Below are 25,846 nucleotides of genomic sequence, written 5' to 3' on the forward strand. Positions count from 1 at the left end.
TCCTGCCCATGTCATTTTCCCTGTCCCCTCGCTATTTTTAATGATAGGGAAAACCCATCGGCTATAGCCTCACGAATCAAGTAAGACGGGAATCGAATCTAGAAAAACGGTTCAAGCATAAAAATTTTCAGGTTCGTTCCATCTTACCATGATAAAAATCGTTTGTAAAGGGGCAACTCCTCTTCTTGTTCTCCATAGAAGTAGCTTTTAGGTATATGAAGTTCTTAAGTTGATGGATCGTGGATGGCGAAACCATTATCGGATCATGTGCACCAAGAGTGACCCAAGATCGGTCCCACACGTGCTAAAGCAAAGATGATGGAATTGGTAGGATCTTGCCGTAGCCTTTTTCTGTAACCACATCTAATCAAAGCTATAGCATCAAGGCGACCAAGACAAGCCCCACAAATGCAACAACTTGTGCTCCATCCACCAATCATTCAATGCTGCTGAAAAGGTACACACGATTGGCGCAATTTCGCTAAATGCACTAGTGGTTAGGCGCTTTTCAACTCGCCAAAGTTTGAAACATGTATATTGTCATATGTGCTTACCCGATCCAAATGAAATTGTTTACTGTTTTTCAATCGAAAAGAAAAATACTTAAGACTCAAAAGATAATACTGATAATTATCATAGAATCTGTCGATACCATATTGAACATCTTACCGATTATGTTTTAGATATCTATCAACCAAGAGTTCAGAAGGGCTTAGAGACCATTTTACGTCAAGCTGGAATTCTACGTGACTTGCAAGATCTTTTTCTTAAAGCGAAAATCTATTCTCTTTTTTGAGTGGGGAGACCAATTTGACGCGGCAAAATTTTCTGCACGAAATGATCAAGATTAGCTACGATCTTAGAGTTTTGAGAATGATTCAACCTGCTTATTCTGAGTGAGCGCATGATTCATGTGGAAGCCAAACCTTTACTTCATTATTACTTGAAGCAAAACTGTGTTATGCTTTGTTAATATGGAACGTGTATGTGCGAACTATTGTTATTTAGGAGAATTCACAATAATGCATTATCGGAAGCACATACACAAGTAAATTTTAAACTGTATACTGAATTTGAAGCTGAACATGTATTTCCGAAGGCTCGAAATCATGTTGACTCCATCATGACATAATACTCGTCGCAAAGGATTCTGCAATTAGCGATCTCATGCCAACATATGCCTCCATGGCAGCTCCTCGAGCGTCAGGTGCCGAAATCGCGTCGAAGGATCGCCGCTACGTCGATGACTAGAGCAACAGATACTACCATGAAGGTCAAAGTCGCAGAGAGAAGGAGAAGAGCCAGAGAAGACCATCTGGTTCCCAGAGGACAGAACAATCCAACCAGCTCAAGTGATTGCATGATCAACACAATACAGAGCCAGAGACATTTCCAGTTCGATGCTAGATAATCCGATATCCTCATAACTAACTATATTCCGAAGAAAAAGAACTTTGGGCACTTTGAAGGATGGAGAAGAGCATTTATATAACTTGGAATGATGGGGTTTTGCTGCAGCAAGTTGAAGGGAGAGAGATGATTGTGGAGCTAGAAAGCCAAGGAACAATCTAGCCATGTCTTCTCATTAATGACTTCCTAATTATTCAGAGAGAGAGAGAGAGAGAGAGAGATGTGCTGACTTTGGTGAAATAGGAGAACCTTTTTATTTATATTTTCAAGAACTAGAGAGACGGTGCTCATGATTTCAATGTCAACATGAGTTGGGAACCACATATCACAATCAGTTTACAAACTTATCTGGAACATGCAAGAAGCAGCTGGCCAGATCTCATCTTGATGTGAATTTAACCTACTTATCCATTATTTTACTGGTTAAAGTGAAAAATCTGCAACAGATAATGATCAACGAAGTGAATAAAGGACACCTCAATGAAGTGACTAAAGAACAACTCGATTTAAAATTCACATTGACATCATTTTGAAAGAGAGATTTACATAAATGAAAAAAAAAATAGATCCATGTCTTCTTAAGAAAACAGAAATATCTATGAGAAGCCAATGTCTAATCCAAGCTGATAATTATCTCCATCACCCATCAAGCCCTTGTGATGGTTTGCTCTCAGCACCTTCCACCAGAAGAACACTCAGTTCCGGATCCGCTGCAAATGCAATACGCCTAGATCAGGCAATTCAACCCACGAGTTTTGATCCACTCCTTCGGCTTTAATGCTGTTCTCTAATTTCAGGGCTATAGCGAAGCAAAACCGGAAAGAAATAATGGAATTATAGCTGCAGCAGTACCCGGCAAAGTAGTACTAGATCAAACTCAATCATCATCGTCTGATATGGAATACCCTCTTTCTCCTTCAGACTCTTAACAGTTCTGCTTAGTAGAGAGGTTATAACTTCAAGGCGTCCTCCTACATCCGGATAAAACAACAGAAGTTTTCAAATCAATTTCCACCGTTTTCTCTAAATGTTGCCCCCCAGTTCTGATAAATAAACAATACCTGAGTAGTTTAAATGCCCTACTCCATCTACAGGTTGATAGCCTTACTACCCCGGCTCGACAGATGCTTCTCCAAGAGAGATATGACACATCAGAAGAATATAGTTCCTTCTTCACATCCGAGATGTCGCGCTACTATATATTTGTCATCTAGGTGAATAACTCTTCAGAGTGAACATAGTTCAGTAGAACCACCTGGGAGCATCAGGCCAGGTTTCACATCAGTTGCTTGTAGTTATAGAAGCCCGAGGAGGAACGTTGTGCAGCATTGTCCAATACAATAGAGTGCGAAAACTTGCTCAAGTAACTCTCTGCCATTTATTCTGACGATTCTCCTAAGACCACCGTGTAGCAAAATATTATAGTAGGAGGACAGAGCACTCCCTGACCAAATTGCCAATTGGTGAGAAACAAGAGAGATAGGTTCCTCAATGAAATCATGCATCAAAACCCACCCATCCAGGCTAACAAGATAAATTATCCATATAAGCAATTTCATCCAAAATCAATCGCCATTCCATGGATTGTGCTGACAGCTTTGTTCTTTGTTAAACCTTTATTTTCAATACTGAATCTCAGAACTTCAGCATCCTTAAATCTCCCAGCTGATGCATAAACATTTGACAGAAGCACAACTTGATCTGATTTTCTCATTTCCTGTTTGGATAACCTTCTTGCTGCCAGTTCCGCAAGCTCCACATCCCCATGAACCAGGCACCCACTAAGCAGAGCCTTCCATATGTCTGGGCCCGCCTGCTTCAAAACATTGTTGGCAAAGTCCTGTGCAACTGACAAGCATCCCGCACGAGCAAGCAAGTCAACTAAGCACCTAAAATGCTGCTTGTGAGGCCTAATTCTGCTCTCTTCAGCCATTTGATTGAAAATCCTTAGTCCATCTACCACCAGCCCGGCATGACTACAAGCATTCAAGACAATCAAGTAAGTCACACTATCAGGATCCACCCCCTGCATCCTCATCTCATTGTAGAAACTTACTGCAGTTTCTCCGACACCATTAACTCCATAACCTTTCAATATTACATTCCAGGAGACTATATCTCGAAGACAACCCATCTCCTTGAACACATGGAGGGCTGGTTCCATGAGCCCACATTTTGAGTATGCTGATATGAGACTATTCTGGACTGCTCTACATGGCAAAAAACCAGATCCAAATGCATGACAGTGAAGCTGCTCGCAAAGATCCAGTGCAGCGAGCTCCGCAGAAGCGACTATAACACCAACCAATGAAATTGAATCAAAGCGAAAGCTTTCTTCCTCTCGTGCTCTTACCCAGAGGCGCAAAGCCTCTTGTGGACGTCCAAAATGTGCACATCCTGAAATTATCGCTGTCCACGAAGTTACTGTTTTCTTGGATGTGCGATCAAAAACCATTCTTGAAAGATCTAATTGACCACACTTCGAATACATTGCAACAAGAGAGTTCAAAACAGAAACCTCATTAGCAAACCCACAAACAATAACCTGAGCATGTACTTGTCTACCTTTAGTGCAATCTCCTAATAGTACACAAGCAGAGATCAGGTTGACAACAACTACTTCATCAAGATTGGTACCAGCGTCTCTCATCTCGTGGAAAAGCTTCATCACATCAGTTGCACGTTCAAGGTGGATAAATAAACTCATCATAGTAGTCCAACTAATGATATCTTTATTTTCCATCAAATGAAAATTTTTTGTAGCACCAGATAAATCCAGTAAACTAGAATACATGTTCAGAATCGAATTGTTAACAGATGCATGTGACGAAAGACCAACCTTCATAATCAAGCTGTGAACAGATTCTAGTTGCGGTGATCCTAATGCAGCGCATGCTTGGACAACGGACACCATTGTCGCTATACCAGGTACAATGCCAACCATCCTAAGTTGGTTAAACAATACAAGGGCCTCCTTGAAAAGATTATTATACACAAACCCAGTAATGGCCGCATTAAAGGAAATCAAACCCGGGTTCTTAAGCCCTTGAAACACCTTGTAAGAGATATTAACATTTCGGCATCTCGCATAAGCATCTAACAATGCAGTGCCCACAATCAAATTATGCTCTTGCCCATTCTTAACAATCAATCCATGAACACATCGGAGCCACAAGTCGCTAAAACCCGCAACACTGACGACGACACCAACCATGGTGAAAGAATTCGGTACCACACCGGACATTCTCATTCGAGAAAAAGCCTCCATGGATCTTTCGCGGTACCCATTTTTAGCGTACCCATGAACCATGATTGACCTGGAAACTACATCTTTCTCAGGAATTTTCTCGAACAGCTTCTCTGCTTCGCTTATATTCCCGAACTTGAAGTGGCTGCTAAGAATTTTCGTGGATTCGTAGTGGTTGGCGACGCTAGAAACAGGAGGTGGGCACGGAGCGCAAATGCTCTTCAGTGGAAAACGAATTCGGTTGCTCCTGAAGATCATAGGATTACACAACGAAGTTCTTCACTCCTCATTCAGTCCACCCGATAACTGCGAAAATCTCTCTTCAGATATCTCTCGATTGGACTATACGACTCCCCTACTGGCGCACGATTGCAAGTTGCTAGCAAGTGTTGGAATCAAATCGAAACAAATGGGTTCGATGAAAGATTAACTTTTTTTTTATGTCTTTTGTAATCATCTGCGAAAAACAAACTCTCCAATTTCGAAAACTGCGAAAAAACCAAACCGCGACTTGGGACTCGCATGAAAGCGCGGGACAGAGTCTCGTCTTCTTAAAAAAACAGTTAAAAAACCGCCGTCACACGGCCTCTCCTGTTCCAGACACGTATCTCTTTCTCTCTCTCTCTCTCTGTTCTGCAATTCGATCCTTGACCGACAAGTCCACCATTTTTCTTCCCTCTTAAGTTTCACCCATCTTCATAAGCAACCTCTCTTTCACTTTGCTTAATTCGATCAATCTTCGCCTCACGCACGCACGCTTGCAGAATCTTTATATTGCCATGTCTTCTCCACCAAAACGCTCTCAAAATCCCACCAACCCGCTGTACCCAGAAGTGATCCTCTCCAACCCAGAATCGACTACGCCGTTCTCCGCGACCCCCACTTCGTCTTCTTCTTCTTCCTCGTCTCTGTATCCTCCCGTCGACATGAAAGAAGTTGCCGAGAACCTCATCCAGGAAAGCGACAACCTTTATTCCCAACCGTCCGAAGAAGCCCTTGTTAAGGTTCCCGGCGCGATCGTCCACCTCATCCAAACCGAGAAAAGTATCGAGCTTGCTTGCGGCGAACTCGCCATAGTCGGCCTCAAGCAAGGCGACAACGTGATCGCGGTCCTCGCGCGCGTCGGCGACGAGATCCAGTGGCCTCTGGCCAAGGACGAGCCGGCGGTTAAGCTCGACGATACCCACTATTTCTTCACTCTGCGTGTACCGGGGAATGGGGCTGTGGAGGATGATCGCGGGGAGGGTGGCGATTTCGAAATGCTGAACTATGGATTGACTTTTGCGGCGAAAGGGCAAGATGGTTTGCTGAAGGAGTTGGATAGGGTTTTGGAGATGTACAGTTGCTTTTCGGTGCAGGAGGTGAAGGAGATGGAGAATTGGGAGATGGTGGCGAGGGAGCTGTCGCCGGACGACTTGAGGTCGAAGGAGAAGAAGGAGTTGGTGGAGGAGAATTCGGCCGCATATTGGACCGCGCTGGCGCCAAACGTGGAGGAATACAGCGGGCGGGTGGCAAGGCTGATCGCGGCCGGGTCAGGGCAGCTGATCAAGGGGATTCTGTGGTGTGGTGATGTAACAGTGGATAGATTGAAGTGGGCAGATGAGTTCTTTAGGAGGAGGTTGGGCCCTGCTTCTAAGTCAGAGATTAGTGCAGGATCTATGGAGAGGATTAAAAGGTTTTTCATCTCCTTCAATTCACTTGCTCTTTCAAAGATAAATTTTACACGATTAACTCGATTAAAGTTAAGGGTTACTAAGAAATTGGCAATGTCACGTTTGATGCTTTTGTTTTCACAAGCTTGCTTGTAACTAGTTCACTGAATACTCTGAAAGTTTTACCAACAAGAGGGGTGTGGTCTTTTAGATGGGTGTTGTTTGTACATGTTTAACGTTATCAGATGAGTGTTGTTTGTATACATGTTTAACGTTATTAGATGCGTGACATTATAATATTCTACGGTTAGGGTGCAGTGTTCTTTTTCCAGAATGTTCTTTATAGTCTCTGCTTACAGACTGTGTAAAAGGACTCTTCATTATTTTAGGGACTTGCCAGTTGTGGACAATTGGCATGGATTCGATGACAATGTTTGTGCTTCCCTGCAATGCACGGTTAACCAGTTTAGACTAATTTAAAGTGAAGTAGTAGTCACGGTAAATTGGTTTGAGATGTATTCCGGAGCTGTTTGAATGTTCTAATCTACATCAGGTTAAATAAGGATTGCTGTATGATCGGTTTCATGCGAAGATATCTCCATTTTAGTAAGAAGCGGGTGAGGTTGTAGCAGTCAGAAGTATTATGTACTCCCTAGGTCGATGATAGTTCATCCTTTTTGGAAGTAGGATGATCCCTGTGAAAGTCAAAGTGGATTCCTTAACCATTATCGTCACTTCTTCTGATTATTTGTGTGTCTTCACTCCATAGCCGACAACTTGCTAAGTTGTTTAGTCACCATATTGGAACTTGAACACATCAGTATATTTAGTTTCTTCTGTGATGAAGTGTAATTCTGTTAAACTTTTTCAGGGTTAAAAAGCTGACGAAGATGTCAGAGGAAGTGGCGACCGGAATCCTTTCTGGAGTTGTGAAAGTATCTGGCTTCATCACTGGTTCAATTGTAAATTCCAGAGCCGGCAAGAAATTTTTCAGCCTCCTTCCAGGAGAGATTGTGCTTGCTTCTTTGGATGGGTTTAGTAAGTCTTCCATCTTCTTTTGGTCTCTACTTTTTCTCATAAAATTGAAATAAATTTTTTATGTGAAACATTACTTTATATCTCAATTTTCCTGATTTTACTACATGTCCTTCTGCTGAATGAGTTCACCAATGTTTATTCCCCTTCTGTCTGCATATTTTTCGTGCTTCAGTTATATAAAAAGTTGACAATTATCACGATGGTAACACAAGTTAGTGGGTGTTTACTGTTTCGTATGGTTTCCGTAATTTTACCTTTGCTACTCACTTATCTGCTGAGCTTTATATAGATTATCATCACCAGGCACCATATTTGAATTCCATATCTGTGGATTTGGGTCATCTATCATCACATATTTTGTTTTCATGGGAAACAATTTAAGATGCCAAGTTTGATAGATACTAGCAACTGATAAAACGCACTGAGTTTGTGGAATCGACTTTAATAGAGATAAAAAGGCGCCTAAAAGTATGCATTAGTTGCTTGGAAGGAGAGCTGATCAGTAGCAGCTTCAACTCTCTCTCTCTCTCTCTCTCTCTTGCTAAGTAGAAAGCAGCTTCAACTTGGAGGTGAAAGTATTATGTAGTTGGAATTCAGAACTCATTGTCTCATTTGCTGAGAAATTAGTTGGGCGGGAATTCTTTAACATCTCTACTCTTTTGGAGACTATCTGCTATAATACTTCTTTGATTGGTCATTTTCATTTACCCTTTTGTTGGTATTGTTGCAGATAAGGTTTGCGATGCTGTTGAAGTTGCTGGAAAGAATGTCATGTCAACTACATCAGTGGTGACGACGGGACTTGTTTCACAGAGGTATATTGGGGGAATGTCATTGAGTTAATGACTCCACTTGCGTATAGAGTAGTAGGTGCTGCTGGAATAATTGGGGCTATGTTCCTTGGGGTCATCATACATATTGTTGGGCAAGTTGCATAGCACTAGTGTCCCATCTTTGCAGAATCGTCTTTTTGGGAATGACTATGTTGTTGCTTTTGAGACAGATCCTTTCCTAATCGTAATCATTTGGCCAATAGTCTTGTAAAGGCCAAGTGGACCTAACGACCAATAATTAGTACCAAGATTAGTTGCTAACTTGCTATGAGTTGAATATATTGCTGCTCAAGATATCCATAGATTTGCTTTGCATAAGAATTGATATTTTTCCTTAGGGCAACGTTTCATCATTCTTTACTCCAACAAAATGAAGTTAGAAGGTTTAAGTTCTATGGCGCTTTAACTTTGTTCTGTTGTTCAATGCAGGTATGGAGAACAAGCGGCTCATGCAACAAACGAAGGCCTAGATGCTGCAGGACATGCTATCGGGACTGCTTGGGCTGTGTTTAAGATAAGAAAGGCCATTAATCCAAAGAGTGTTTTGAAACCCACGACTCTTGTAAAAGCAGCCGCCGAGGCCAATTCTGCTGATGTGAAGGCCGAAGGCAAGAAGAATGGCAGTTGAGAAGACCTCTCTTCCTCATGGCTGCTTATCTTGAGGGAGAACAGGCTCATTTGTGTGGAAAAAAGAAAGGGGAGAGAGAGAGAGAGAGAGAGAGATGAAACATTTCACATTCTCTGTATAAAAGAGTTCTGTCTTTTCTTTTTATGTGTAATATAAATTTAAATCTGTTCGTTGCTTTTCTTTCGCTGTATTTGATAAATTTGCGTGAACTTCCCTGCCTATATCTCATAGCATCATGAACACAAGGAAATGATTAAACCTGCACAGAACTTAGTTTAGTCTCTGCAGTTAAGGGAATTATTAGCTGAATCATTGTTGAGCTTGACCAGTTGTTAGTTGTTACGACGTTGGTATCGCGTAACTTCTCTGATCATCATCTAAGAAATTATTTTAAACTCAGTTTTCGTAGGGACGTTTGAGGAGTGACTCGGAAAGGGTAACACGACAAAAGGTTACCGTGTAAAGACAACAGGGAAATCTTTTCTTTTATTCCTTTTGAGGAAGATTTGAGATTTATTTTGATGTCCTCTCTCACTTAACAACATCAAGAGTCCAAAACTTACGCTTCTTTAAGAACCTTCTAAGCTTGTATTGTATACTGATCAATCTGTACTCTCAGTAGCTAGTCTTGAAAGGTTTGTATGTCTTCAGATCAAGCACGACTCCAGCCACAGAGCCAACGGCAGCAGCTACAGATATCAAGAGGCACGTCATGCTCAGTATCTGCAGTCCCACCCACCTGGTTGACCACCGCCTGATCTTCCTTGAGGATATGTACATCTCCACTGGGAAATACACCGTCAAAGGCCAGAACCCGAAGGCCCCGAGGATCCCGACGACATCGTTGAAGAAGGGCATGAGCATGGCTATGACTGTGGTGAGGATAACAAACAATGTCCTCCATACCAATCGGAAGAAGTTAAGCTGGTACACGCCATAGAAAGGGATCGGTATGTCGTACTCCGCGGTGACGAAGTCACTCTTCGACCACTTCTGTGCACTCCATTTCTCAATGAATGCAAACAGAGGTTGGCAATAGACCTGTTCACAACAGTAGTTTCCACTTAAGTTTGTATATGTCAGCTTATAATCATGTATATACTCTATATTCAAATTAGAGTTTCTGAAAAAACGAAAGGTTGCCCGAGCCCGAAAAAAGCTTCCTTTCGCGATGGAATATTATTTTTCGAAGTTTTGCCCTCTAAAACTTTTTGCAACAGCTTGATTTTCAAGTAATTTCGTGTATACGAGAAATTTTCTCTAGAAAAGTTATGCAACATCAAAACATAAAAAATTGCCCGAAAGGTAAATTTTACCTGATATGCACCCACAAGGTGGATGAGGATTGCGGCATTAGCAATGTCGAGAAGCCAATAAGGGTCAAAAAACCCGAACCCAGTCAGGAGGTTTCCGGGAGCAAGATCTCCGAAAGCAGCATAGCCCATGCATCCACAAAGCAAATAGAAGACAGTGGTTACTATGATGCCGAGCAGAGTAGCCTTCTTCATGGTCTTGTGCTCAGCAGGAGGTGACCTGACTGTATCCTGCACAAGCACCAACACCATTAAACTAACAATAGAAGAAAATAAGATTGTTGTTACTCGCTAAACCATATTTCTGGAGCCTGCTCAAATCGATCGAGAAAAAGGTAATGAAACATCACCTTCCTAGGAAACATTTTTGGGTACCTGGATCTCAATGAGGATGATAGAGAAAGAGTAAGCGAAAGCGATAGCTCCCAGAGCTTGGAGACTCCTCCATAACTTCTGTGTTGAAGTGACAACTCCAGCTCCAGCATGTGTTGGAGTCCCTATCTTTATGCCGGTCAGGCTTCCTTTAAATTTCCCATTCTCTGCAATTTGTGAAGGGTTAGATTGCATCTGCAGACACCAATTCTACTACATACAGGGGGACGGTTCAGAATAATTCTTATCTTATGAGTTTGTGTGTCTCATGTATGCATAACTGTATGTGTGTATCTATTTTATGAACATGAGAGAGCTAACTCACCTGCAACCATATCAATCCCTAGACCAAGACCAACTGTGGAGTAAGTGAAAGACATGATGGCAGCTACAATGGAGAGCCACCAAACTTGATCAAAATCTGGGATCTGAGATAGAAAAATCTCCATCACTCCGAAGGTGATCATGAACCCGTTGCTTGACATGTGGCACGGATCTTTCCTGCCCCTTTTGTGGAAGCAGTTCGATCTCTTTATTGCCCTAAAATCAGGTAGAAGAGCATGGCAGTTAGTTTTGTATCACTGGTACAAAAAAATAGAACTTCAGGAAACTATGCAAGAGATAGTTTATTGCGTGAAGTTTATATCACATGATGTGTTGGCATTGTGTCTTACCTTCAATCAAGTACGTAAGTTTTGATTGAAATAAGTGAACTAAATAACAACAAAAAATAAGATGGAACTCACATCATGCTCACAGATGCAGCGATGGTGTACCCGATTGCGACCCCAAACAGATTGAGATACTGGATTAACCCGCATAACATAACCCTTTTACCCCCTGCAAGTTTCATTCAATAATCAAAACAATTTCAAGAAAACATTTTTATCCTGGCTTTGCTCGCAAAATCTTTGCGGTACATGGTGTTAGAAAAGGGTTACCTAAGTTGGCCTTAACAGCATCCATGTAAGTGTAGTTCCTCTGGCCAGTGATGGGGTCGCCGGAACGATAACATTGCGAGAGAAGATTGGAGGTGTAGAGGTTGACAAAGGCAAAGAGAATCATCACCGTCGGGCCGGCAACCCACCCCAGTTGCCCCATGGCCCATGCCAACGACAGCACTCCCGACCCTATCACTGCCGTTATTATGTGCGACGTCGCCGTCCAAAATGTCCCTGCAAATTCTCAACACATATTAAGAAAGGATATGATGATTGTTATCCGCTGCTTTTAGAAATTAACTATCTTCTTCTCTCTATGACGAAAAAATTAATCCAAAATTGGATAGAACAATCATAGGCTGAACAGACTCGGTTAGCTATAAATTGAGGTCCATGTAATGAATTCTAATAATTCTTTCCAAATACTAGGGACAGACTTATGGGATCATCCAACATGATCAATAAAAAGCAGTTTCAGTAGATAGGTATATACGCGAGGTCCATGTCTCTTTCATGTGACATAGTTGGGTTCTTATTTTTTTCTGTTGCTAGCTAGCAAGGTCTATTATCGAATATATTTATGCTATAGTTTCTCCCTTAGACTTCTGTACTTTCTTGGACGAACAGCCTCTTTTCCCATTAGTTAATAAAAAAAATCAGTTCTGCATGAGAAGAGAAAACATTTTGGATTACCGAACACTGCTCCAGAGCATCATGGAGATAACATCATTTACCGATTTTAACAAAATATGAATATGAACAAAGAAAAAGTTGGTGCAAAGTTAAAATCTTATTACTATGCAGCAAAGGCTAGAGCGACCTGTTCTCTTCAGCCGGCCATCATCGTCGAAACACTTGGAGTAGTTGGACTGAGGGTTTATGGCTTCGCTCTCGGCATGGGGCTTAGGCTGGGCTTCCACTTCAAAGTACGACCTTATGTCATGCCTCTCTTCCAACTGTATCATATTAATGGTAAGGCACTAACATTACTCAACGCGCCATACTAATGGAAAACTGGAAAAAACAAGAAGAAAAGGAATAGGCAGCGATTCCATTCGAAATAAGAGAGGCTATATAGTTTTGAACTTTACGATTCCATTGTGAATTCTCGACGGAAGAGTTCGACTCCTCGGCAACATAGTGTATCGGCAAAACTCAGACCCTTTTCACTATCTATCAGAGAAGATCGTGTTGGCTTCTATAGTCGATTTGGTAAATGGAATAAAGCTGTCTTTCTTTTCTCCTTCTTTTTCCTCTTATTGGAGAGAGAGAGAGAGAGAGAGAGAGAGAGAGAGAGAGAGAGAGAGATGATGAGATGATGATGATGATGATGGGGGTTGAGAGGGGGTTTTATAGGAGGAAGATAATGAAGTAAAGAGGAGGGTTTCAGAGCGCATTCCATGTGGAGCAGGAGAGAGATGGTGGGTATAGACCATAGTTAGTGACGCGTTCGGGTGAGGATCGTGAAACATGCTCACTATGGGGACAAGGCTTTGGGTTGTCCCAACGTTGTACAGTTCTTCCCAAGTCGTTCTTCTTCTTCCGTAGGAGCTAATGATGATTCATTTGTCAGTTGTCTATCCCTAGACCCTCTTAAAAGATGATCCCGTTGAACCCAAGTGTTATATATTATGTTGCAAAAGGTGCCCTATCAATTCGCTTATTTATATATGGCTTCTAATATAGGATACAAAAAGAGTGCATGCCAGCATTCAAAAGGTTTCCCATTTTGCTTTCCTTTTCTCATCTGAATAAAGCTTTTTAACGACTAAATTCTGTTAAATCTGTGCATCATGCATCATCAGAAAGTAAGCGACGAAAAAATTGAGTTGCCAATTGCTATGCAATCCCTCTGCTTCGATTGTCCACCGTATGATCATCCGAAAAATGAATCTATCCACTAACTTTTTGTGGGAGTTTTTTACAAGTGTAAGTAAAGTGCAACGCCTAATGATTCCTGTCGTGGGGAAATCTGCAATCCTAACCATTAGAAATAATTAAACCAAAGGGTTAACTAAATGACTATCGTCTTGTGTGCCGATTTCATCGTCCGGCAGGGTAAAAAGGGGATCATGAAGCTCAGCATTGCACTGTATGCTATGTTGGATGAAATGTACTATTGCCAAATAAAGAAAACGTCTTCTTTTTTGGCCAAAAGGAGGGTGGGGACAGATAGCTATGGTAGGTCATAATAAGCCTAGGAGAGTATTGATCAGATCTTTTTGCGAAATATGGAAAGTGGGGTCTTCCACTAGTAGACTCGGGGTCGTGCGAATGAGCACGACTTGACTCCGTTAGAGAAGGAGAACTATATCGGAGGTTGTTCATCTTCCACTCCAAAATCACAGTGCTTGCTGACTCTCCCACCACTATTGATGGTTGCCTGGAAGCCCCAGCATTCCCCTCCTTCTCTATACCTACCTTTCATACTCTTAACAATGGATATTTTCTTGGGGTTCACCAAAAAACAAAGCAAAAGCAAAAACAATGAATATATTCTTACTTTGGTCAAGTTTAGGCTGCATTTAGCATATATAAATTGTTTATATATATAGTTAAATCATATGGATCTCACAACCGATGATGCATGTAAATCGGTGTTCACTTGCAATTGGCGTAGTCAAGAATATATATATATGTACATTCATATGTATGTATCTATAGTCGTGCATATATAATAGTATTAGATCAATGAAATTAATCTTTGACAAGCATGCGTGCCACTTAGGTTCTAGATTTTAACGCTGGTTCTAATAAAAGTCATATATATATACATTGAAACCTTCATAGCATGCATGGGAAATCTTACTTTCTGATCATGATGAAGCTAATGAGAGTTCACATATATCTAAAAAATGTGCACCGTGCATGTGCTCATATGTGTTTGAGAGAGACGTACTAGCAACGGGCTTTAGTTATACTATCAAAACAGAATCATGTAAGGGAGATGAAAACGACGTGAGTGCACGGAAAGAAAAAAACGGTCATAACTTTGGAGACATTACATATCTTCCGATGATGTCGCGATTGATAATTATTACTTGGTGCAAAAGAGGAGAGACACTCATCTGTCGAGAAATAAGAAAAGGTTCTAGAGTATCCTCTGCAACGCCACCACCGGAAGGCTACAGCAAAATCAAATCTGGGGTTGTCTCCTGATAAACCAGGAGACAGACGACCTCGTCTGTTGAGAAGAGATGAGCATACGTATGACTTTCTTTCGATTTTTCACTAGGGTTATTCAATATTTCACGCACACGATCTCTATAATCATTTACGACGCTTCTTTACATGGCTACCGTCACGTAGAATCTATGCCGCTGCCATTTAGTGCGAAGTAGTTCTGTATAGGAATAGTGTCATCAATTATTGCATGGCTTATCAATGATGTTGATTAGCAGTATAGAAGCCCTTCGACGGAAATAAATACGTAAAACAAAGGGAAAAGAAAAAGGGTGCATATATATATATATATATATATATATATATATATATATATATTAATGGCTACGGTTCAGGTTCAGATAAGCACGCGCAAAGTGGGAAACAACAAGATTAGAATCATTGCCTTTGCGAAAGATAAACACCACCCCCCCTAATCAGTGGCCACCATCGTTGCTGAAGAACGCAGGCCCACCCTTGTGGCTCCCTCTCTATCTCCGTGTCCCACGACCGGGAGATAAATTGAAGTGCGAGTGCGCTCGTGATTCAGGAGGCAAACGTATGACGCTCTTCCTCCTTACGTGGATCGACGAAGTGGGCTAGATCTTGATGCAGCAAGAACTGAATAGCTGCTGTCGACTCTGCTTGATCATGGGCCAGTCATTCCGGTGGCTCGGTCGGGCTCTTTCGGCCTCGATGAAAGCCCACTTAAGTTTGGCATAGGCTTGATTCGAATGAGGTTGTTTTAGGATCATTCGTGTTTTGGATGTTGTGGATGGGACAGACGAAAGAAGTCGGAAGCTGGTGTAACGTGGGGATGAGGCTGAAGCAAACTTGAAGGAACTCGAATTTATATGCTCTTTTTCCTCTGACTTTGAAATTCGACATTGGATTGTGTCTGTGAAATTAGAATGAAACTCGAGACTTTGGGCTCTGCGAATCCAAGTCGAATGAAGAAAAGCGAGGAGGGGACTGGAGTAAGATCTCGATCGATCGTCTTTCAAGCCGTTGAGTTTAGGCGAGAACTCCGATCACCATGAACCGATTGGAAGGTCTTGAGCGGAACTTACTCGAGCTGGTTTGAAACTAATCTACAACTGTATCCGCCATGATGATGCATTGGCTGGGGTAATGCGAGTGCGATTTTTGATGAGTTAGCACTAATGCTAGACGAAATAAGTGATCATCCATCCCAATCGATAAAAACATTCTCGAAAAGAGTTGAAATTCGAAATAGCCCTTACTCGGGTACGCATTTCGATCCCACGTGTCGATGAGAAGACAGTTTTGGGCCCACGAGGCATCATTAACTAGTTAAATGAGATCCAAACCTGAAGGATTTGCTAATGAACTTAGATCAGGAAACGTGGGTAAAGATCAGATCAATGATGCCACTACCAATGGACACGCAATTATCACAGGCCCACCAAATCATTAGGGACAACAGAATAATTGGCCTAAAAAATCTCCAACCCGAATTCACCCTTTCCCTTAATGGAAACCTGGATTCCCAATTCAATCATTCAAAAATCCGAAACATCAAGTTCACCACATGATGATTGCCGAGCACTTTAGCTCCCCTTCGTCTCCCTTTCCATTCGATCAATTGAAGGCACGATAATTTGTTTCCCAACATGTATGTATATACACATAGCATGCATCGAACTGCGACTAAATCGTATCGTCTCGCAAGCATCAATCTTCTCGCCTGTGAAAATGCATGACGTTATCCACAATATATAGCACGCGTAGAAGTCCACTAATCTGCCATTCACGGGTTGCACTAATAGTCAAAATTGGTGAAAGCTACATTTCAAAAGCACGAAATTCGAGGGGCTACATTGCACGATGGAAAAAATTCAATGCATGCTTTTGATCTCGCGCCTGATAATAAACCGCAGTGACTCATCCATGAGCTGGACTTCGTCCACTTGAGAGAGTCAACTGGATTGTATTCCTCGCGTGGAGTTGCCGCTTCTCCTACTTGCAATTGGCAAGCCCTCTCCTAGACGGCTAGTTTAGCCTAATTTTACGTACATTCACTCAACATTACATCAGTTGTTACATCATTTTAAGCCCGTGAATCTCGCGCTTGTTTGTCTCTCACGTCGATACGAATTTGAGAGGGGGAGGAGCTTTTCGTGAGCGGTCCCGATCCGATCCTCGTGCAAAGAGTCTACTGAGCTCCGTCGCCAGTAGCCGTATTGTGGCAGCAAACCCCTAATCTCAAATCTGTGGGGATCAAATGTGATATGGAGAATTATGTCTCGATTTAAATATTTTGTAGCGAGACATGAGACAGTCTAGAATTTTCCTTTTTCTCAATCAAATTTACATTTGTTTTTATGTTCTTTTTCATCATATAGAAAAGCAATTCCCTTTCAGGAGACCAGAAATGTCTCTCTTTTTTCATTCTCCCTTTCTTTTTGCATCATTTTTTCTTCTCTCTGCCCTTTTTCTATGGAGCCTATTCAACGTTTACGTGATGCATCGATGAGGGTCAATCCCCATAAGAGGCGACACAAATGATGTTGGGTAGGTAAGGTGATAGGTGAATTGGCTACTGAAGTGGAGGTACAGCATTGGTGCCGAGATTTCTGCCTCCCTTTCTCTTTTCTTTTCTATTTTTTTTGGGGAGATGGGCAAGGCCTAATAATTGAATAATTCATCATAAGATAAGAGTAGGGAACCAAAAGAAAACAAATAAATAAATAAATGAAAAAAGAAAGCGAGTGAAATGGGAAGAAGGCAAGAAGTTGACCCATGCGTCTGGACTCGGATGAACACCGTGGGGATCCAATCCATCACCTGTTTCATGGGCAGCAAGCAAAACCCTACCTAGACATTCCCTCATCCCAATTTATTTTCCTCCTTCACTTCCCTCTTCCTGATCAGAATAATCACAGCACAGCACATTCAATCTCATCCAAGCAGCCTCTACAAGTTCGGAAAGAACGGATTTTAAGACATCGCGGGCGGACCGCCTTTCGGGTCTCTCATAAAGAATCGATCTCGTCCTGTTCATTACAATATTATCGAGCCTCTATATTCGAGCTGCAGAGATTTAGAATACAAGGGAAGGGGGGAGAACACCGTGCATCATCCTATTCCTATCCACATTCGGCCTACCAATAATTGAGCCGGGAGTCAATGACTCGGTGTCATCACTTTACACATAAGCAAAGCACCCCTTTCCAAATCGTCCGAGGCCCAACTGATCCGCAACTTCATGTTGCGTAAGAAACATATATCATAATCAATGATAATATAATATAACATATAAAAAATAAATAAAGAGATTTAGGTAAGCTGTATGAGTAGTTAAGAGTTAATTAAGGAGCCTGTTGCCTCGTACAACGTCACATTTAATTGCACGTGAAGATCTTTGACACTTTTTGCTTTTGTTTTTTGAAGATCTTTTGAGAGAGTTAGATCCCAAATCGCCAACCAAATCCCCCGTGTTCTCACACCCATCCATTCAACAACATGTCACTGTTAATTTTCGTATGTCTGAACTTTCCAGTAGTACTACCTCAGAAGTCAAGCGCCCCTGCAAATAATGTGTGCAGTTGTTGTAAATTTTCGTCCGCAAGATTTTGACTCGTACGTGAATTCAGTGGCAAAAAGTAATAATGATAATGATAAAGGGTGGCGATGGCCCAAAATGTCGTGTGGGTTCTTTCGTGGTATCTGCAAGAATCCGTGCCTTTTCCACCCAAGAGAGGAGGAAGACGACCAGGAAGATCCCCCCCCCCCCCTCGGGGGGGTTGTTGCTTCTTCCCCCTGCTTTCCAAAGCAATTCCAAGTGGTGCAATAATTTAATTTGCTATGTCAACTAAGTGGCTTCATTTTGGTGCAAGGTTCGAGTAGATGTGAAGTTAAGTTGGAAAATGACGACAGCCCGAAATACTCTCGTTTCCTTGCACGGATCGCGCGCGATGACATGTTATGTCACGGAATCGCTCGATCGAGTTCATAACTCGAATCGACCTGCTCCCAGGTTCACATGGGCGGGGCGCGTTGTTCAGCTAGCAAGGATCATTATGATCGAAATGTTCTTGGTTAAGCAATGTGGAGGGGTCAATGGTGTTAGGATTGGTCATACAAACGCAACGAAATAAAAAGTCAATGCGAGGAAGAGAAATCAAGACACAAGATTTTATCATGTTTCATGCTTAAACTATGGCTACATCCAGCAGATGATTCAATTATAATTAGCACCTCTCATCTTTCTGTTACAACTCTCAATTGCAAGCAAAAGAATTTATATATACTCCGTAGCTATTCATGGATCTAAGCTCAAACTATCGATAAAATACGGGCCCAAATTATAAAAACTCTCTCTGGCGTCATGGGAGCGCTACCCCTATGACTTACGCCGAATCCCGTCCCTTTTTATCGACGAGAAGTATGAATCAAACCCTAATAGACGGAGGATTGATCGCGAACTTTCCTAGCGTTGGATGGGAAAATTCCTAAGATGTAGAATCATCGAGAGGACGTGTAGCCTAATGGGCGTGGGGGGGTTCTTTGCACAAATCTGTGAATATATAATTCCACAATCTTTGGCACCGAGGAGGAAAGAAAGTCAAATGGGGGGAGAAGTGGAAAAGGAAGGCTAGAGAGAGAGAGAGAGAGAGAGAGAGAGAGAGAGAGAGATATTAGTTTAATTGAGAAGAGGGAGGTGAGGTGGGCCCGGGCCCGGGCCCACAAGCCGCAGCTGCGCAAATGGGCCTACGTCGGACTGCTGCCAACCACCGGCCCCCACCACCCGCCCGCCCGCCCGCCCCCCCCGAAAAGAGTGGAGTTGGTAGCGCGGGAGATGGAGACGTTTCCTCTCCCCATTTTGCCCCTCCCTCTCCGCCCTCATTTACACTCGTGCCACTGTCACTCCAATTTAGGAAAAATTCCTTCTTTATAAGACGTGATGTTGAAGTCTTCCAATTGCTGCTTTTCTTTAAGTCCTACGAGTAATAAGCCGAACCCTGTCCGAGAAAATTAGGTGAGGCTCCACCGGTGTGACAACAAACGTGACCCAGATGTTACTCTAAGTAGGAGACGCTAGGCATGTCGATCGTCGGGTATAAGAAGCTGGGTCGGGCTTGTTGCGTCTTGCCGAGTGATCCGGCGGATGGGAATGCGACGGGGAGCGTTGCTAATGATCCTGGAGCATGCGAGATCTACATAGGACCTATAAAGCTAAACAATTTAGATGCAGTTTTATGTACGTGAGACTCTCCTCAAATACTTGCTCTCTATTAAGATTAGGGGTGATCGGTTCGTGGGCAGTCCGATTCCCACCTAGGAATTGGGAACCAAGCCGAAGAGATCGATTCCGAGTTTTCGAAACTGGAAACCGGATTGGTGCTCTCTGGAATTGGATCATAACTGGTGCCCTCTGGAATTGAATCGGATTGCACCGACCAATTCGATCTAGTTCCTAAGTATACCAATGGAACCACTGGTATATTCAATTTTTTTTTATTTGTCGTTAATGTTCAAGATGAAATTGAAGATGTTTGTCATAATTAAGGCATTTTTACAATTAATGAGTTACATGTAATATTGTAAGTTTCACATATATTTTTTTTCTAATTTGTAGCAAAGTTTGGTTGGAATCAGCAATTGAAGTTGTGTTTTGATTTGTTATAGTCATCTTATTCACGTGCATCAGTAAACATAGTCGCTCCAACCTTAAGGGGTCTTCCTTTGTGAAATAGTATATAGATTAGGGTTTTTTTTACAGATTTTTAAAATAAAAAAAAAATCAGTCCAATCCGAATGGGCGGTTTCACGTAAGGAACCGAGAACCAAACTGAAATTTACAAGTTCCAATTTTATGGAACCGGAAAACAGACCGGTGTCTCCGGAAATCGCCCAAAATCAGCCGGTTCCTTTTTGCTCACCCCTAATTAGGATTTACCATGTCAGTACCCCCACTTACCCTCCAACCGCTTAGATTAATCATGGTTGTTATATGCCCCTCTATCATATGTTTAATATTTTGTACTTCTGTTCTGGTACTTGTATGGCAACTTAAATTCATATTAGGAAATTCCCTTTCTCTCTCTCTCTCTCTCACTATCTTTTTTTTATTGTTTGGAGTGTTGTGGGAGGAATGGGATGGTGCCACTAGAAAAGAGGGTATACCTACCCTTTGGAACAGGTACCATCATTTTAGGAGGGTCATTAAATAATCCCCTACTCCCGAGATTTATGCTTTGTTTGGGAGAGGGGAGGGGGAGAGAGAGAGAAGCAAATCACGGGTGAGTGAAGAAAATCTTGTACTATCCCTCCAATTCACTCTCATTAAAAAATTGAAATTTTCCAAAATTTTCCACTTAAAAAAGTCATGCTTGTGATGTTTAATATGCTTATATGAGGTGAGCCATATTAGGCTTTTTTTTTCCTTCCTCTCATCTTACTTTATATTGGTATGATGTCGGTTTTACGCGAAAAAATGTTCTCTACCTTTCGTGGAATCATACGGTGGCGTAAAATAGGACGGGGAAGCACATCGATGGATATAGTGATTCGTACATTTGGTTTGTGAAGGTGAGTGAAATGGAAATCCCAAAAAATAGATGTTAAATATCGAATATACCTCAAGGAGAAGTGTGAGAGGAAATTCCTTAACACTGCAAAGGCAATTGCGGTTCTCGCCACTAAAATGTCTATTCTCTTTTTAAAGAGTGTACCAAAAATCAAAAGTCGAGAAGATTATCTCGTCCCTTTATTTCATTCTTGACTATTAAATCATTGTAAAATTTGGTACTTATTATGTGACTCTTTAATATACAAATGCCCTTAATGGGCATCTTCCGAAAAGCAACGTGCTTTAATTATGTCATACCGAAGAATTTATGTCGAACGGGTCGAAACCAAAACAAAAAACCCTAAGCTTCCGAAAAGCAATGTGCTTTAATTATGTCATACCGAAGAATTTATGTCGATCGGGTCGAAACCAAAACAAAAAACCCTAAGCTTCCAAAAAGCGAGGGTTTCGGTTACCTTACTAAGCTCAAGTAATTCCTAATGTTCGAGGGTCATATCAAAGCATATAATCTGCTGTAATCATGCAAAGGCAATACGTGGCCATGGGTTATCATGCCCAACTCCTTGTTTCTCAACCATAAAGAGGGAGATTAGATGCACGATACGACATAAGCACGTTCAGAAAAAGAAAAGGGAGGGGGGCCATAAACATGTCAGTGGATACATGTAATCTCCTACCAAACACAGGAAGATGATCCACCAGATCCAGGCATCTCTCTTTAATTATTGAATAATTGAAGGGACACTTTGATTAGTTAAGGGTGGGGATCAAGATCCAGAATGGGGGAGTACGTAAGAGAGGGTCCCGCCACCACCACTAGGGTTTTACTTTCCTTCAATTTCTTGCATGTGATGTTTGGTTGGAGTCGATCCAAGGTAGCGCAGGAGCAATAATGACCCCTTATTGATGGTGAGAGAAAGCAATGCAAATCAACAATATCACCCTTGCTCCACAATTTTCTTAAAGAGAGAGAAAAAAATATCCCATGGAAGCTTCCAAAATCTCTACCTAACACCTTTGAAAAAATTATTTATTTGAGAAATATTCATTTATTTAATACACAGTGAGTGAGATGGTGAAAAAGAGCCAGCCCCTTTTCAATATAGGAAGCCACAAGGACCATCTTATCTTTCGATCTTTTCATCATAGTAGCTACCCACATCCATGTGTCCTTTTTGGATCTTCCACAGCTTCTGAATTATCAACTCCGGACTGACTGACTCAACCTTTTCCCTTTCTTTCCTTGGGCGATATTTTGAAATTCTCATATTTGGTGCCTCTCTCTTAGCTTGCAACTCGGGCATCTGGCTCTAAAATCTTTTTATATATTTTAATTATACCATGTGGTTTGGTAGGCGTATCGCTCTTTATATGCTGCCTTTATGAAGCCATTCAATGATAGGATGAATCAATGGCGATCGGCCCCCCACCAGAGGTATATAACCCCACATATTTAAGTGCCGGTGGTTTGCCATTAATTCGGAAGATGGAGCTGTGACACCTTGACCTTGGAAAATGTGTTTTGTCAAAATATGAAAGATTTGAGATTTTAGGAGTCGAGCATGTGGACTAGCCTTTTTGCTAAGAAAACACAGGTGAAGTTAACGACTGCTCCGTGTAAAGAGTCCATCTTAAACGAGCATGTGTGAAGGTCGAAAGTTTCAAGTTCACTTAGTAAAAAGCAAGCTATTAAAGGGAGCTCGAGCTATCCGTGAACAAGTCAGATCAAAGGAGTAAATGAAGCTGCAGCTCCTAATTCCAGGAGATCGGGTTACCAAGTAAAGATCGGACGTGTATGTGTGGAGTATGTGACCGATATAGGTTAGATTTTGCTGCACTAATAAGTAAAAACAATCTCGTCGTATTTGAGCCCCCTTAAGCTTCCACTTCTTAGTCCATTCTAATTTCTTAATAAAATTTCTCGTTAAAAATAAGATTACGGACTCAATCGCGACAATGCTGTGCTCATTATCTAAGCTTCATATATAAGATAATTCTCTCTCTCTCTCTCTCTACACTAGTAAAATACACACTCATATTATCTAGTAACTCTCCCGGTCGCTGTAAGATCTTATCAATCCCTTCGAAGTGGAGTTTCACGAAGGAGAATCCGATCCAACTTTCTAAGTACATAATATATTTATTCGTTATATTTCGCGCAATTTACATGAAAATGGGAAGAGAAAAAGGATACACAAAAGAAGACAAAGGGGTAGTTGTTCGCAGAGGATAGAACAGACAATAAATGTTTTTGGGTTGGTAGAAATAAGGTACACTTGCACTAAGGACAGTTCACGGTTGATTAGTTCCTTCACGCCTTTTATATATGCGAGTAATGCCCTAAGGTTAATAGCCTCTTTTTTTTGGTGCTTTTATTGTGATGCTATTGATAGGTCACCCACCTCCCCATCCTCTCTTCTTATCTCCTCCTCTCACGGCTTATCCATTTCCTTCATATATCGATATCCCCTCTGTCTAAAGGACAAAAGGCCCTCCAAAAAGATCTGTCGGGGAAAACATTTAATCATGTCGAAATTGGGAGAAAACAAATGTTCTCATGGGCCTTTTTTTTTTTTTGGTCACCATGTATCGAAGGCATAGATATAGAGAGCTTCTTCACTTCATGAAAGATTAATGGATGCTTAAAGGGAAATCGTTTGGTTCTAAGAAGACCATGTCTTTTGTATGAACGATTTCTTGTTCACTGTTTACCAGGATCGGCTTTGAGGATAGAAGAGTTTTCATTCATGTCGCAACTAAAAGGAAATTTTAGTTGATTATAAGCTATGTACCAACACTATCAATAATCGAAGACCGGAGGTGCCAGCAAGGTGTATATCCATGTGCCGCATAATTGACTTCCTAAATAAATTTAAGTCAGCCCATATAAATTTCTCTAATACACATACACATTTTCGTATACACATATATGCATGTGATGGAATTAGAAATGGTATTTTAAAACGTTCTTCCATTTCCAGGCGAACCCTTTCGAAATTCTGGCATATACGAATTGGAAGACCCAAAAATTTCCTGGAAAAAAAAAAATCTATATCGTGTTCTTGACTGCTGAGGCCCTGACCATATCAAAACAAGGATCCCCAAAGCACAATCGAGGACCAAAATCAAGCAAACAAACAAGATCACGATGAAGTACCGGCAATTAATGGCTATCTGTACTAATTGAATTAAGTATATAGAACTATGCGCTAAGATTAATCATTACAAATTAGACCCCCAAAGAGAAGAAAAACAAAAGAGAAACACCGGAGAGATTATAAACTAATAGCAAATCTCTTTCTCATCTCTCTTTGTAAAACTGCTTGAACATCCAAAACCATCCACTTATATAAGTTTCGATTTCATTTCATCTCCAAAGTTCTGAAATCCAAAACGCTCGTCTTCAACCCCAAAAAGTCGTAGCCGCCACGGGCGCTGCTTCCCCCGCTCGCTCCTCTCCTGCAACTGCACTCCTCGCTGTTCTGCGTCCCCAGGCTGCAGGCAAAGCAGTGATTTCTCTCAACCATTCCCGTCGACGCATCAGGCTGATGATGCTGCTGATAAGGAGGGCTTATTCTGAGCTCAAGATTCAAGTCCGGGCACCTTTCTTGAACCGTTGCTGTCGTTGTTGTTGTCGGGTTGTTCTCGTTCTTGTAGCCGAGCACGGTGGAGATGGCGTCGTCTAGCGGTTCTTGTTTTGACGGAGCGGCTGCGAACGAAATGGTGGTTGCGTCTTGCTCGGGCTCGTTCAATGGCCTGTGTGTCGCCGGATCGATCCCTCGGTTCAAGAGCTTCCTTCTTATGTGCGTGTTCCAGTAGTTCTTTATCTCGTTGTCCGTCCTCCCAGGCAATCTCCCAGCAATTAAAGACCACCTGTATGAATATAAAGTAAAACCCATTTGACTTAATCTAACATGAAGGGAAAAATAAAATAACGTTTTGAGAACAATTAGTTAGAGAACACAGATTAGGAGACATGTTGGGTACTCATTCTCCTGAATCTCGTTCTTGTGTTCCTACGGGTAATCGTAGGAACAAATTAGTAGCATGATCATGATATATTAGGTATCGGGCTTGTTTTTGCAATACACTTACTTGTTACCAAGAAGGCCATGGAGCTTGATGATGAGCTCATCCTCTTCCTCGGTGAAGTTGCCGCGTTTGAGGTCAGGCCTCAGGTAATTGATCCACCGGAGGCGGCAGCTCTTGCCGCAACGGAGGAGGCCCGCCGCCTTTGGGAGCGACCGCCAGCAGCCCTCGCCATGGGCCCTGATGTACGCGATGAGCCTCTCATCTTCTTCTTTGGTCCATGCACCTTTGTTTGTGTGAGCCTTCTCACAGCAAGGTGACCTTCCCATGTTTCAGTGTATCAGAGAAACTCGAAAGAAAACAAAAAAGAGAGAATTTTTCCCCAAGTGCTATGAGCTCAAGCTATTCTAGTTGTAACTACTGTTCTTATGTATAGTTGGGTACTTGTACGAGAACTTTGGAAATTTTCTTAGAGAGAGAGAGAGAGAGAGAGAGAGAGGGCATTGTCGGGTATTGTTTTCTTGCTGCCAAACCATTAAAGGCCGGCCCTTGCGAATGCCAAAGGTGTGATTTTATAGCATTTTGACTAGAGAGAGAGAGAGAGAGAGGGGGGTAGGGAGAGTAATATAGCTTCTAGATGTGAGTTGGTGAGACAGGTTAGAGGG

The 25,846-nt window shown here is 41.8% G+C and overlaps 4 protein-coding genes across 4 annotated transcripts; 1 reads left to right on the top strand and 3 right to left on the bottom strand.

The window, feature by feature from the left end:
• Window positions 1-1,896: 1,896 nt before the first annotated feature.
• Window positions 1,897-5,124, bottom strand: LOC115672502 (pentatricopeptide repeat-containing protein DOT4, chloroplastic-like). The gene is made up of 2 exons (XM_030594311.2): window positions 2,472-5,124; window positions 1,897-2,381 (listed from the first exon to the last, which is right to left on the bottom strand). Exon 1 carries the CDS (start codon window positions 4,913-4,915, stop codon window positions 2,966-2,968), a length of 1,950 nt encoding a protein of 649 aa, XP_030450171.2. The 5' UTR covers window positions 4,916-5,124; the 3' UTR covers window positions 1,897-2,381; window positions 2,472-2,965.
• Window positions 5,125-5,285: 161 nt separating this feature from the next.
• LOC115672666 (protein EARLY-RESPONSIVE TO DEHYDRATION 7, chloroplastic-like) lies at window positions 5,286-8,988 on the top strand. The gene is made up of 4 exons (XM_030594543.2): window positions 5,286-6,332; window positions 7,181-7,347; window positions 8,078-8,162; window positions 8,610-8,988. Exons 1-4 carry the CDS (start codon window positions 5,437-5,439, stop codon window positions 8,806-8,808), a joined length of 1,347 nt encoding a protein of 448 aa, XP_030450403.2. The 5' UTR covers window positions 5,286-5,436; the 3' UTR covers window positions 8,809-8,988.
• Window positions 8,989-9,260: 272 nt separating this feature from the next.
• Window positions 9,261-12,763, bottom strand: LOC115672664 (amino acid permease 4-like). The gene is made up of 8 exons (XM_030594542.2): window positions 12,526-12,763; window positions 12,255-12,390; window positions 11,435-11,668; window positions 11,240-11,333; window positions 10,819-11,033; window positions 10,497-10,660; window positions 10,125-10,352; window positions 9,261-9,849 (listed from the first exon to the last, which is right to left on the bottom strand). The coding sequence occupies exons 1-8, from the start codon at window positions 12,571-12,573 to the stop codon at window positions 9,424-9,426; spliced, it is 1,545 nt and encodes a 514-aa protein (XP_030450402.1). The 5' UTR covers window positions 12,574-12,763; the 3' UTR covers window positions 9,261-9,423.
• An 11,564-nt stretch (window positions 12,764-24,327) lies between these two features.
• LOC115672917 (myb-related protein 308-like) lies at window positions 24,328-25,737 on the bottom strand. Its single transcript, XM_030594918.2, has 2 exons — window positions 25,248-25,737; window positions 24,328-25,025 (listed from the first exon to the last, which is right to left on the bottom strand). The coding sequence occupies exons 1-2, from the start codon at window positions 25,508-25,510 to the stop codon at window positions 24,515-24,517; spliced, it is 774 nt and encodes a 257-aa protein (XP_030450778.1). The 5' UTR covers window positions 25,511-25,737; the 3' UTR covers window positions 24,328-24,514.
• Window positions 25,738-25,846: the final 109 nt, after the last annotated feature.

This window comes from Syzygium oleosum, unplaced genomic scaffold (assembly GCF_021117445.2).
Source record: "Syzygium oleosum isolate NSW1041296 unplaced genomic scaffold, Sole_v2.1 Sole_v2.33, whole genome shotgun sequence".
Taxonomy (NCBI): Eukaryota; Viridiplantae; Streptophyta; class Magnoliopsida; order Myrtales; family Myrtaceae; genus Syzygium; species Syzygium oleosum.

Coding starts and splice junctions, on each gene's coding strand:
- LOC115672502 (XM_030594311.2), bottom strand. CDS start 4,915: ATGATCTTCAGGAGCAACCGAATTCGTTTTCCACTGAAGAGCATTTGC.
- LOC115672917 (XM_030594918.2), bottom strand. CDS start 25,510: ATGGGAAGGTCACCTTGCTGTGAGAAGGCTCACACAAACAAAGGTGCA. Junction 25,026..25,247: donor CATGGCCTTCTTGGTAACAA/GTAAGTGTATTG, acceptor ATATTCATACAG/GTGGTCTTTAATTGCTGGGA.
- LOC115672664 (XM_030594542.2), bottom strand. CDS start 12,573: ATGTTGCCGAGGAGTCGAACTCTTCCGTCGAGAATTCACAATGGAATC. Junction 11,669..12,254: donor TGGCCGGCTGAAGAGAACAG/GTCGCTCTAGCC, acceptor GAGAATTTGCAG/GGACATTTTGGACGGCGACG. Junction 10,661..10,818: donor AGGGATTGATATGGTTGCAG/GTGAGTTAGCTC, acceptor CACAAATTGCAG/AGAATGGGAAATTTAAAGGA.
- LOC115672666 (XM_030594543.2), top strand. CDS start 5,437: ATGTCTTCTCCACCAAAACGCTCTCAAAATCCCACCAACCCGCTGTAC. Junction 6,333..7,180: donor TCTATGGAGAGGATTAAAAG/GTTTTTCATCTC, acceptor AAACTTTTTCAG/GGTTAAAAAGCTGACGAAGA. Junction 8,163..8,609: donor ACGGGACTTGTTTCACAGAG/GTATATTGGGGG, acceptor TGTTCAATGCAG/GTATGGAGAACAAGCGGCTC.